Genomic DNA, 13,519 nt, shown 5'->3' with positions numbered 1-13,519 from the left:
TAACATACTCACACACATGCCCAGTAACATTAATTTACACAGTATCTAAGCACGAGGAATGCCTGGCCCGGGGAGGTGGGGGAGCTACATGTGCTGGTTGAAAAAAAAAAAAAATTCACTTGGCCGAAACCAAAAACGACCCCCTACACCTTTAAAAAAACAAAAGAAATAAAAAATTACACTCCTATCATGCCCAGGCAGCCAGTACATGCTAGAACCTGCTAGATAGGAGTGTGATTACAGGCTCCCTATGCCACTTCTGCAGGGGCCCGGCTGCTTCCCTCTGTGTTGTTGGGCGAGGAACTTCTCTTGCCACGCTCCCAGGGAAAGAAGGAAGGGAGCAGAGTCATGTGACATGACTCCACTGGGTTCTGCTTTTCCTGGCCTGTACAAGAGACGCTGTTGGCACAGGTAAGCAGCCTGGCCCCTGCGGACGATTATTTTCGCCTGTTTTTTTTTTTTTTTTCAGCATTTTGCCGATAATGCCCTTTTCAGGCGATATATTTTGGTCACCGATATATCGGTGCATCTCTAATTGTGTGGGTACAGTAGAGACAGAGGGACACTACGCTTGAAGATATAGCAAAAACACAAAGGTTTTGTTTGTACAAAAAACTGGAGGTACATTTACACCAGATATTAAAACAAAATATAAAAACTTAAGATGCCTAATTAATTACACAAAATACAGAAAAGATAGGATTCATCAATAACATTAAAAGGATTTATTCTCTCAAGGACTTTGCAGGAGAGCTGCTATTTACTCTGAACTCACTGACTCCACAACGCATTATGACGTGAAACAGCGCTGCATGATGTATAGATGAACTAGTGAGGGGACATGATGAATCTATAACTTAGCTATGCATTATACAGGGCCAGCTTCCAGAAGTTCACTCGGGCTGGCCCTTCTGTAAGGCATAGTTAAGTCAGGAAGTTGAAATGAAAGGTCACCAGCAAACTTACTTATCTTACGGCATAAACCCATTTGTCTAACAAAAAACAAAAAAATGAGCAAAAAGCATTGGTCCAAGAACATGGAGTCTATAATTGAAGTTGGTATTTTTCATGAAACGCAAAAAAAAGATGTAAAGTTGTAATGTTACATAAATATACATATGACTGTTCCTTCTAAATCGGGAGTTTGTGGGAGAAGTCCAGCATTCTGATGGCTAATGAGGAGATGATGATGATTTTTTCCCAATCCAATATCTTTTTTTCCCCGCACAATATCTTCACTGTCCACGGTTACGTTTTTAAATACTTTTTGATACAAAAAAGGGCTTTACATATGTGCTGAAAATCTATTTTATATAAAACATACCAATAAAATATTTGAAACATCTAAAAGCATTCTGATAAAATATATAAGCATCAAACTAGTAAAGTATGGTCTACAAAACTCCATACGCATAGAAAAAGATCATGTGGAAGAGTGTCGTTAGTCATGTGTCTTGGCGGGCTGCTTTTCGAGATTTCGGCGAGCTCTCTTTAAAACCTCGTGAGTCATGGACACTTGATCAAGAATAAGTCTCACGCTGTCTTCATACTGGCTTTCAGCGTAGAAACGATTCATCATTCCGGAGACTAATTGCTTCTGCTCAACAAGACTTTTCCTAAGTCTTACAATTTCCATTCTCATCTTTTCAACCTCAGCAACACTATTAGACCTGTGAACATGTGAAGGTAAGGACACTCTCCACAAAAGGTGCATCAAACGCACTGCTTCTTCCAAACACTGCGCGGTTCTCCTTATTTTGTCATACAAAATGTTATCAAAATGATCCGCGCTCTTCCGGTTGTCAATGTCGGCATCAATTTCAAGTAACACACTCCTTCCTTCCAGTATCTGTTTCCACAGAGCATCGTAATCTTCCAGAAAACCAAGAACGTAACGGCCGCGTTCATCCGACAAAACGCCGTAACCAGGAACCAGCCGTGAAGGAGTATGCGATGAACCATGCTCCGAACAGTTACTGTTCTTCGCACAGCAGTCTTCCATCAAGACAGCCCCACTTCTTCGTCCCTCGAGCTCAAGGTACGCACAATGAAGCTGTTCGGTTAGCTTGTTTATCTGGAGCTGGTAATTATGCAGTTGAAGCATGGGCTCATTCTGCGCGCTGGATAAACATCCTAAAGACTTTGCAGTGAGCTGTGTACCCGAAGATGATTTTTGTAATACTGGAATTTGTGATCTCTTTGCAAAGTTATTTAGTTTATCGTTTTGACTGTTCTTTCTTTCAGTGAGACTGTTCGCCTGCCCTCTCTCAAAGCCACTGGCACTTCTCCTCCAATGTTGTTCTGTGTGCCCACCGGGGTATACTGCATTCTCCTTATCAAATGCAGAGGTTTCCACTTTAGAAACAGCTGTGCTTTTACCTACAGATTCTTCCATCTGTAGTTTAGGAACTTTAAAAGACCTTTCTCTTGTATCCTCTTGGTCAATTTCTACTTGTGTGCCAACATCCACACCATTTTTCCAATCCACGTCATGCTTTAATCGAAACAAAATCTTGTTTTCTACATCCGAATATTCCAAACCTGAGTTGATGTCATACTGGATGGTAGGTGAAGTAGAAGCATCACGATGCTTACCTTCGAATACCGCAGAGCTCTGACACACTAACCGCGTGTCTGTATTTTCTTCTTCCTTAAGGGAGGCATCTAAGACGTCTTCGGTTTCTGCGTTTCTAGAAATACTCTGAACCACGGCATCTCTGGATGCTACCAAATACTGGTTGGTCAATCCATAATTTCCATCTGAAGAGCCTGTATATTGTAAGTTGTTTTCTGCTTCCTTCTCTTGTAAATCACGTTCCACACGATATTCAAAGTTTTGATCTAGGTAATCAAGGCAAATATTTAAATATGAAGTGCGTTCCCCAAAAAATGAAACGGTATCATTTTCTCTGCAATGCGCCTTCAGTTGATCTTCCAGCATCCTGCCTAGTTCTTCGTTAGAACGAATCTTTTCAAGCAGCTGCCTTTGTAATGCGGCAACCGTGTCAAGTTCCTTCTGCAGGCTTCCACGTTCTCCAACGGAATTGATTAGCTGGGAATACATTTCCTTTTCTGCTTTCAGAGACAAAATTAGCTGCTTATAACCGAGCTCGTTTTCGTCATGCCCTTTGCCTTTACACACGTCCAAACTATTGTTCCTTTCTGGGACATTGCTTGTAGAGTGGGCATCAGGCTCTGTGGCAGCGAGCTGTCTTTTCAGTTCTATAATTAAAGCTTCTTTGGAATCCAGAGTCTCATTTAAATGGCTGATCATGAGATCCCTTTCTTCCAGCACCACTGTGGTCCTTCTATACTGCTCTTCTGCTGCTAAAAGCTTTGCTTCTGCTTCGAACCTTTGCGTTTGCTCCTGATCCAGTAGAGCTCTAATTGTATTCATCTCTGCATGTTTAATCTGTAGCTCATTTTCTAGATGGCAAAGCTTTGAAGAGCCTTCCTCTTGTCCAGGGCAGTCTTCTTTGGTCTGTTGGGTGTTACCACCCTCCAATGCAAGGCTTTCCATTGCTTTTGAAGCCTTCAGGAGGAGTTTCTGTTTCTCCTGCAGGTCATTTTTCAGGCTTTCCACTTCAACTTTTAGCTCTACGTTCATTCTGTGCAGGTCCTCGCTGCTGCTTTCGCAACTCTGTTGAATTTGCTCCTCTAGGAAATATATACGAAGCTTCAGGTTGAAGTTTTCCCTCTTCAAATCAGTAACTTGCTTTTCAAAATCCTTCATGGTATGTTCTTTGTTCAGACTCTTCCCCTCTTCATCATGACCGCGAAACCCACCGCCGTCCCGATAGCGGGCTTTGCCTTCTTTCTCCGGCAACGCATTGCTTTGGCCGGCATTTATATAATCCACCAATTTAAAGTCTTCCGCATGTACCAAGTCCATTTTCCCCTATTACTCCTCTGCTGTGACGGCAGCACATAAAATCACACAGCCGTCATTTTGCATTCTGTAAACATCAATCAACATAGTTATTTTGATCGTAAATACCACCTCTGACATTAAGAAGTGCTAAACAAGAAAAAAAATGTATTTGCCTGCTAAAAACACATCTGACAGTGAAAAACAGAAATTATACTTAACAAGCCCAAGTACTAAAATTACAATTCCCATGACTCTCTGGCAGCACATGGCCAGAGAATAATTTAACAGCATTTTAATAGCACCATGATGTCATCATTAGAAAGCACACAGCAGGGGCTTGGAAAGCTATCACCGGAATATATGCTTTTAATACAAAATAGTTGTGTAACGAGCATGTACCCTTCATTCTCCCGTCTAGATACTTTAAGACAATGTCAGAAGGAATGAACTGCAGGGACTGACTGGCAAGAATAGGGAACACACCGCTATAGGCGTGTGTGGCCGTTAGAAACAACGGAAGAAGCATAATGACGAACGACACGAATGTATTTCACGTCACGCAGCTACACTTGGTATCCCAATTATTTTTGTACATCCATAGCAAAAACTCGTGATAAACAGCATACTCCACAGCACTAAACGGGTTAACCGTCTACCACCCCCCGAGGAGATAATCTACTAGGTCACATATTGTCTCTCTTCCAACGATTGTATGGCTTTGTTATTATTGGTTTTTGCCGCGCAAATAAATACACGACCCTTACCTGTGACTTTCGTGCGCCTTCTGTCGTTATTTCCAGCGGAAACGACGTAACTTTCCCAGAACACCACCGAGACTGCGACGCGGCTAGTTCGGCGTCATTTGCACCACGTAACTTTCAGGCGTCCTTGATAGAGGGAAAACTCGCGCGTGTATTACCGTATTTAAACGTAGTAACGCGAATACCTAGTGCGAGCGAAGAACAGGGATAGTGCGCGTGCGCACGGCGAGTGTTGTCATGTTATTGAAACTGTATTCCGCAATGTATATATGAAAATATTTTGTAATTGTCTCTAGTGTTTACATCTCGCACGAAACCGAAACCAATACAGCGGTTTAAGTGAATTAGAGTTCCTTGAACTTCCTGTTTTTACAGCCACATAGGACGCTCATCTAACGAGGGTCTAGTAAACGTAGCTTAACCCCTTAACTTCCGCAATCTAGATTTTTAGAAATCCCCCCCCCCTTATTTTTAGATCGTAATTACTAACTAATAATTAAAGGCAGATGAGAACCATTCAGCCTGATGTAAAGGACCCGTCTTTGGTGTTGTTTTAGATAGAGGATAGCTTTAGGTCTATCCCACCATTAATATATTGTCCACAGAGAATAACCAATACAAAATAGACTATATAGAGCGTCATCTCAAATGTATAAACTCTTTGGCTACGCGGAGCCCCCCCCTTGCGGGATGCGGGTAGGAGATCCCGCTGATGTCGGTAGGTGACCCTGCAGACGTTGTGGGACACATGCCAATTTTGGAGGGGGGTGCCATAGCGCCACACCCAGAGTTTCCATGACAGAGACCCAGAGCACCCATTAGCAGGTTATGTGATCAGCATCCTTGGGGATCAAGTTGAAAAGAGAGGTAGTGTATCTCTCAACTGGAGAAAGTCTCTTGAATTGATTTGTTGCTGTGTAGCTATGGCATCACCATAGTAACACTAATGCCCTGTATGCAGGTAGAAGCCAGGCCATGCCCCCCTGTGGCAACCTGAGTGTGGCAGCATAGGTGAAAGCTGTCCTGCATACTGCGGACATGTTCCCATGATAACCATAACTTGTTGGATTTTGGGAAGATTGCCCTTTTCAGGCATAGAAGCCCATCGGGACTCGCGTCTCTCCGTAATTGATGGAAGTAAGGCAGCTGGGGTCCAGTATGGTGTTAGAGTAGCTGTGTATCCATGTATTTGTAAATGTAGAGCTGCTCCTGACCATCATCATACCACCCACATCATAATCATACCTGGGAACCTTTGGGCTCCGGCTACCTGGAGCCTACCTTTGCGCCCCCTCACATCAGTGGGCATTCCCAATGACGTCTTAAAGCGTTCCCTGCTGACATTGCGGGAAACTCTCCCATTTAAATGGGTGGGGAGTGGGGCATGTGAGGACCCCGTGACCCGGAGGATTTGTGTTTTCAACTGGAGAAGCTGCACTTCACCCCCTCTATCTTCATGCCCCCTTAACATAACTTATCATCTCCATACCCACCCAGTATCATTTCCCCATCATCTTCATACCTTTTTATTAGCACACCCGCCTTCTTATTCATATAAACATATTTCTTCCTTCTCCCCATCCTCGGCACATAAGGATCAGTTCTCTGTGAACATTGGTCATGAAGGATTAAAGTGCAAATGAGCAAATGATGGATGTAGTGTCACTTAAAAGCCAAATAAGCAGTAGCTCAAAGGTGGACAAAAATATTGCAAAATAGCAAGAAAAGGAAATCTGTGCTCGCATCATAATATATATTTAATAATGATGTGTATATAAATATATATGTGTGTGTATATATATATATATATATATATATATATATATATATACCGTATTGGCTCGGATATAGGCCGCACCCTAAAAGTTTGGTGCTTTTTTTAAGAAAAAGTTTTATTCTTTAAAAAAGCACCAAAAAACATGCTGCCACTCTGTCCTCTCCCCCCCCCCCGAGATATGCTGCCACTCTGTCCCCCCCCCTCGAGATACGCTGCCACTCTGTCCTCCCCCTCCGAGATATGCTGCCACTCTGTCCCCCCCCCCTCGAGATACGCTGCCACTCTGTCCTCCCCGCGATATGCTGCCACTCTGTCCCCCCCCCCCCCCCCCGACTTACCAGAGCAGACTCCCGGGTGTCTTACGGGGCCGGAGGGGGACATCTATGCACATCGTGTATACAACCCCCGGTGCCGGCACTCAGCGGAAGTGCCGGCACCGGAAGTTGTATACGCGTATTGCGTAGATGTCTTCCGCCGGCCCTGCAAGACACCCGGGAGTCTGCCCTGGTAAGTCGGGGGGGTTAGAATGCATCGTGCGCACGTTCATGTATGTCCCGGGCGTCGGGCGCTAGACCCCGAATATAGGCCGCACCCCCACTTTAAAGACTTAACATGGGGGGAAAAAGTGCGCCCTATACTCGGGCCAATACGGTATATATATTTACACATACTTCTGTTGAGAATGAACTACTGCCACTTCAGGCGTGGGAATTCATTGTATTTGTTTTGAGCAAAAACCCAACAAATATTTATATGATTGATGTACCGCATTTGTTCACAGATATACTTTTTGTCAATAAAAGAAAAAAAAATAGCTTGTCTTCATTGTCTTAATGGAAAACTAATATTAATTTGTGACACCATGCAACTTCTTTAAAAACCATTAAACAATATTCTTTAAAATCTAATTGGATTTATTGCATTCAATTACAAAAATTCAAACTTTGAGTGTATTTAAATAGCAAAGCAATCAAATGAGAAGTCATTAACCGAAAAGTAAGAGCTCTATATCCAACAGAATGAAGTTACAGGACTCATTTTGTTCGGATGATAAGGTTTTCATTAGTTCTAGGTAATTGCCGTTAAGATCATGCAATAGCTTTTATGCCAATAGTTTAGTTGTTATATTTTGTAATAGCCCAAGTAAATTATGATGGAGTGAATTTGTCATTTAAATTAGCATGCCACAGCTTATCCTTCAGGATCCAATCCTTGCGGACAGCACGCTTGGTTTATTTAGGTCTTTTAATCTTTTTTATTGTCCGGTTGGGTTTAATAAAGTATGATAGTTGATGACTAGGTTCTACGTGATACCTTATTACATTTGTTGATGATTAACATATCCTTTGCCAAAGTCCGAGGCTACGCACCAAATTAAGGGACATGCCACACTTTTACAAAGGAACACAAAATCTGGGCTTTATCAACTGAAATGGGAGTATACAGAAGGGGGTCAGCATAGAGATGGCGGTAAAACCATTATCACAGACCATCTCCACTGTAACAAATACATAATAATATCTGTATAATACTCTATGCTTGCTATAAGCAGTTTCTAGAATGGTACAGGGTGGCTGAGAAATATACAGATGCTCCAGTTCATAAATGTACTAGAATTTTTGTTTCACTCCATTCTGTAAATGAACTTGTGTTGAATAGTGCAGCGCGCTGATTGAGTTTCCCGTCAGTAGATGGTTCCACCAAAAGTTGGTCCTAGAACCTCCCATGAGAACTCAGGAGACATAGTATATTAACCCAGTGTTAACTTCAACACATCCTTCAGTATTGACAGATAGACTATGTGAATACTCTGATCTTCATGAAGATGGTGTTAATGTGAGATTAGGTTGCAGCAATAGAAATCTAATCCAAAAATAATAAAAGCCAAATATAGCAAATGTCATAAAAAGGTGAGTCAATGTTGAATTATTTAGCCAATATGCGTTTCTTTTTTTTTATAAATGAAACCTAACCCAATGACTAACAGGAAGCAACAAAGCAAACAAAGCAGAATCAAAAACTGGGCTTTAATAGTAGACCATCATATTTTACGTTATTGGCCAATTATTATCATCCAACTAAAAACTTAACAACATATAAGGCACATTTGGCCATCTAGTCTGTCCATTTTTCCTGATGTAGAGACTCAGACCTTACTCAGCCCTTGACCTTAACAGTTTGGGGAAGGCTCTTTTCTATTCCAGTATGACTGTGACCCAGTTCCATAAAGACATGGTTTGATGAGTTTAGGGTGGAAGAACTTGACCGGCCGCACAGAGCCCCGATCTCAACCTCTGGGATGAACTGGAACAGAGATTGTGATCCAGGCCTTCTCATCCAACATCAGCGCCTGACCTCACAAATGCTCTACTGGAGGTATAGGCAACAATTCCCACAGAAACTCCCCAAAATCTTGTGGAAAGCCTTCCCAGAAGAGTGGAAGCTGTTATAGCTGCAAAGGGGGGACCAACTTCATATTAAGTCCCTGTGTGTAATGGTCAGGTTCCCAATACTTGTAACCGATACACTATTTTGTTGCTTTCCTTGTGAATAATAAAAATAATACACAAAAAATAACCCTACACACATTTTTTAAACATAAACTGTTAAAAGCAGGTCTTTGTAAATATCAGATATTCTGTGTTAATGACGCGTGTTGGATGTTTGGACTTATCGTGCAGTTTATTTTTTTTTACTCTTTATTTTTAGTGCCTTTGACTTTTTTGCCCACAAATGAATGAATGTGTAGAGAAATCTGTCACTAAGCAACGCTCCTTGGCGCTTTTCTTCTTGGGCTTAATGCTCTGAGCGTTCTATTTGTGTATTGATTAGTCGGTACAGGGATATATTGAATCTCTGCTGTACCGCATTCATAGCTCTGTTAACATCCATTAGACCAGATGCAGCTCGTCCTGATAACACCGAGCGCTATGCCGAGGCTCGTAATATTCTCTCTACGCCTTCAAGAACTAGTGACCGAACAAGGAACCCCGGCCAGTCCAAATACATCTTTTACAACATGTTGGCTCTAGTGTTTTAAGGGTTAAAGGGAACGGCGTGTCTGAGATGGTTCACTTCAAACCCGTTAAGTGCCAGACATCTGCCAAAATTCCTCCCCTGGGAGGCCAGTGCTTTTTCAACAATTTTATCTTACAAAACTGCCAAAATGCATCAGGTTTGTTTAAATGTTTTTTAACCCCTTAAAGACAAAGCCCATATATGTACGGGCTCGAAATTCATTGTTTTCAATGGGTTTAGGGACCGCCCATTGTCCTTAAGGGGTTAAAACTACCACATCCACTAAGTACATTTGTGTTATATGAATATTACATATAAATATATATACATATATACAATTATAACAATATAATCTGATCTTGGCATTGAAGGGGTTGAATGATCGCTCTCATGATGCATTTGTACAGCGGGGAAGGGTTGGCGCTGGCCCCCACACTCGTTTGTGGACTTAAGACGTTAACCCTGTCCCTGAAGCTGCCTATGGCAGCTAGGACATAATCAATGGTAAACTGGTGATCGTGGGGTTAACACTGCATGTTCGCTCTCATGGAGCGATCACTGTTTACTGGTGATCACAGGGTTAACACTGCGCAATCGATTTCATGGAGCAATTGTCTCGTTGTTTTTGTTAAAAAAATGCTCTGCTGTGTGGCTAAAAGCTGCTGATCGGGCTGGGGAAGGGGAAAAGTGCTGGCATGGATAACTGCTTCAATGGGCTATTATCTAACCGGTTAAATGAAATCATGCTTGGTTAAATGACATCATTTTGACCTATGACCATACCTGGGAACTTCTGGGCTCCGACTACCCGGAGCCTTCCCTTGCGGGTCTTGACCCGGAGAACTGGAGGAGTGGCGCTCACCCGGCAATCTCCAGGTCAAACCCAGAGGGTTCCTACGTATGCCTGTTACTAAGATGTCCGTATTTTCCAAGACACCTTTACATTTCACATATTACTGGCTAGCGCAGGTTTTGTGTAACCCCCTGCAGTATAACGGATGTATTTTTTTTAAATTTATTGCTTACTACTACAACAGTATCCAGACATACAGATGGACTCGGCGGAGGAGGGACGGGCCAGTTAAGAGAGTTCTGACGATTGTTAAATCAAGGTTTGTAAATGACTCTAGTACTACAACAATAAAGAGTTCCTTTATTTTGTCATTGAAGTTGTGAAGAGTTGAAGCTTGGCGAATGTCTACCAGTAGGGAGCTACAGAGAGATGGCCATACCTGGGAACGCTCTGGGTTAGTGGAAAAAAGACTAATTTAAAATATTAGGAAATTGTTTTAAAATGTAAAATGTATTAAATTCAATAAAAAATAAGAAAATTCTTAAATCCCTGCCAAACTGGGAGTCTTAAGGGCTGTACAGTGTAGAGTCTTTTCAATTCATATAGTATCTAGCTGTAACTATTTATCAAATGACACAACTTATAGAATAATAGTATCATAGTATAATCAACACAAGATAGCCCTAAGGTAGCGTTTAGGTGGGTGATACCCTGTAATGATGCTCCCTCTCTCTAATACCCCCTGTACCTATGATTCAACAGAGAGGATCTTTCCCTACAAGTTTAACTCCAAAAGTAAAAAATGTAGAAACTAAAACTTCATAAAAATGTTTAATACGGTATGTATTGAATAAACTACGCTGTATTATATAGATAATAATAGATATTCTGGGCAAAATTCTACAATATTGCTTCTGGTGATTTGTATACTTTAACCCTTAAGATAAAAAAACACCCAATATTGGTTTGAAGACCTATCGTGTAAGAACAGGTAGGCCATAAATAGCTTGCTATATTCCACTTGCTGCTTATCACGTATAAACATATATTAATGACTTCTCAGCAATGGAAGGAGATGATTTTTACACCAATGTACCAGCCATTCATGCATCATAATTGGTTTGTGTGTAGAGGACGGCACACAGTATTAAAATATAAACCCATTGAATACAGATAAGCCACTTAGTACGTTTGGGGTTATTGTAAAGGTATATTTAATCAGTATGTAGACTAAGTTGTTTGAACTTTTTGGTTAGCAGTATATTCATCTCTCTTTTTAGGCAGCTCATATACATTTCAGACACTAGAGGGCAGTAGAGCTCTGTAATCGTTTTTTGCATTTCCTGTTTCAGATGTATTTTTTAAAGGGAAAATGACAATAAAATAACAATAGAGTCCTGCAGAATACATGTATTGGACCAACACCACCTTTATTTTGTTATGTATGCCATTTTATTTATGAATAGTGCCATGATACAATAGTATAATATAAATGAGGGGGCATGAGGGCAAGTCCACAGTGAAGAATAAAAAAATAACACTCATAGTAGCATTTTGATTTACTTATGATGAGGAGCATCTTTCTTGATCTAGTGGCAATGTAGCTCCTGTCACACATGAGGAGATATTTGTGCTAATTCTGTCATGGAAAAATAAACATTATTACTTATTTTTTGCTCCATCCTGTTTGTAATGATGTGGTACCAGGAGACACCAGCAACAGCTTGAAAATCTTTATTGCCATAACAGAAATTTAAATAAAACGTGTGTTTGTTCCAGGTTCTCCTCATTACCTTTTTATTATTTTTATGTTGACTTTTGTTATTGGTTCAGGTAGCCATTAAAAGGGCGGCGTGAGACTAAATGAGCCCAGAGAAAGACGAAAGTGGGCTTCATCTGGAGACTCCAGGTCAAACTCCCAAAGATCCTAGTTGTACTTATAGGTCAAACCCTCAGTACACTGAGTTGCTTATACGGCAAGGCCGGCCCTGGAAAGTTTTAATAAATACATCAATTCATGATAAAAGCTGTGAAGTAGTAGTTTCCTTTAATTTAATATTCAACTGGCATTTTTTAATAAAATGTTCCCTTTAAAAGTAAGTTTAAGTGATGATATGTAAAGGTTTTTATAGAGGAATTAGCGTATATATGACAGAGTGCCTAAAATAAAATTTCAACCTATCTGGTTATGCTGTAAAGAAGACCATTCATGTGGGATGCAGGAGGTGGGACGGTACCTTTTTAAAGGTTACCCTGCTTGTAAAGGTCAACACCTGATCCTGCAGGCCATCCTTATTTAGTAACCACCGAGATGGTTGATCCCAGCACTATTTCTGCAATGTGCACTTGATACGTCCCGGAGGTGCAGCCAGAGCCCAGACCTCTTGATGGCAGTGAGTCGCCTAGGAGTGCAGTGGAGGAGCCAGGCCAGGGTGGAAAGGGTTAATCAGAGTCAAGCAGATATGAAGACCTGCCTAAGTGCAGCAAACTCAGCAATAAGGCGACCACAGCTACAGACACACGGATGAAAGGTTTGGGGGGCTTTCTGCGTCTATTTAGCTGGCTAAAGGTTTTCTGGGCAGTGACATTTAGTTCCTTCCCGTTCCTCTGCACAGTCAGCAGATAAGGTTCCTTCTCCTGGTGAATGGGGGAGGGAGCCACTTTCATTGCAAAGGTCAAAGTCAGATCACCCAAACTATCCGGCTGTTGAGTTGGTATACTTCATACATGGCACAAGGGCTGTTTTATATGAGCTATTCTCATACCTACCAAGTGTCCCTGTGTAGGAGCGACACCGCTTGTTTGGGATCCAGCCTTCTTTCATCGATGTCCTCTTTCTTTAGAAGCTTAGAACGTTTGCTGGGTATGAGTATCTCAGTGCTCCATAACTGTATGTATCAGGAACGGACTGAGTATTGAAGTATTGAGGCACGTTAAGACCAGCAGCTGATAAATGACATGCATGTGGCCTCCTGCCGGATACACATGGCTACTTGCTAAAGCTATGTGGTAGGGCACTTGCCTTGTGTGCTCGATAGCCAGTCCAGGCCTGAAATGTATGGCACTAGGAAAATGGGTTTGTAAATACATTTTTCTTCTAAATGATTTACCTGGTTTCAACATGGGAAACCTACAGAATACATGTATTGAAGAGCGGAATTAAAGGTTAAGTCCGGGCCACATATGCATATTTTCTTTACATGCAAAAAAAATTTTTTTTGTTCAGAGAAAACTTGTCCTAATTAAGAAACGAAAAGGGAGTATTAGAGCTCCTGGGCTGCAGCGCCTTCAGGAGGTAA

General features: G+C 41.5%; 1 protein-coding gene across 1 annotated transcript; it reads right to left on the bottom strand.

The window, feature by feature from the left end:
- Nucleotides 1-710: 710 nt before the first annotated feature.
- Nucleotides 711-4,908, bottom strand: LOC128474036 (CDK5 regulatory subunit-associated protein 2-like). The gene is made up of 2 exons (XM_053456282.1): nt 4,636-4,908; nt 711-3,956 (listed from the first exon to the last, which is right to left on the bottom strand). The coding sequence occupies exon 2, from the start codon at nt 3,890-3,892 to the stop codon at nt 1,442-1,444; it is 2,451 nt and encodes an 816-aa protein (XP_053312257.1). The 5' UTR covers nt 3,893-3,956; nt 4,636-4,908; the 3' UTR covers nt 711-1,441.
- Nucleotides 4,909-13,519: the final 8,611 nt, after the last annotated feature.

Source organism: Spea bombifrons, chromosome 2 (assembly GCF_027358695.1).
Source record: "Spea bombifrons isolate aSpeBom1 chromosome 2, aSpeBom1.2.pri, whole genome shotgun sequence".
Lineage (NCBI taxonomy): Eukaryota > Metazoa > Chordata > Amphibia > Anura > Pelobatidae > Spea > Spea bombifrons.
Note: the sequence above shows the minus strand (reverse complement) of the source record. Positions and strands in the feature narration are given on the sequence as shown.

Coding starts and splice junctions, on each gene's coding strand:
- LOC128474036 (XM_053456282.1), bottom strand. CDS start 3,892: ATGGACTTGGTACATGCGGAAGACTTTAAATTGGTGGATTATATAAAT.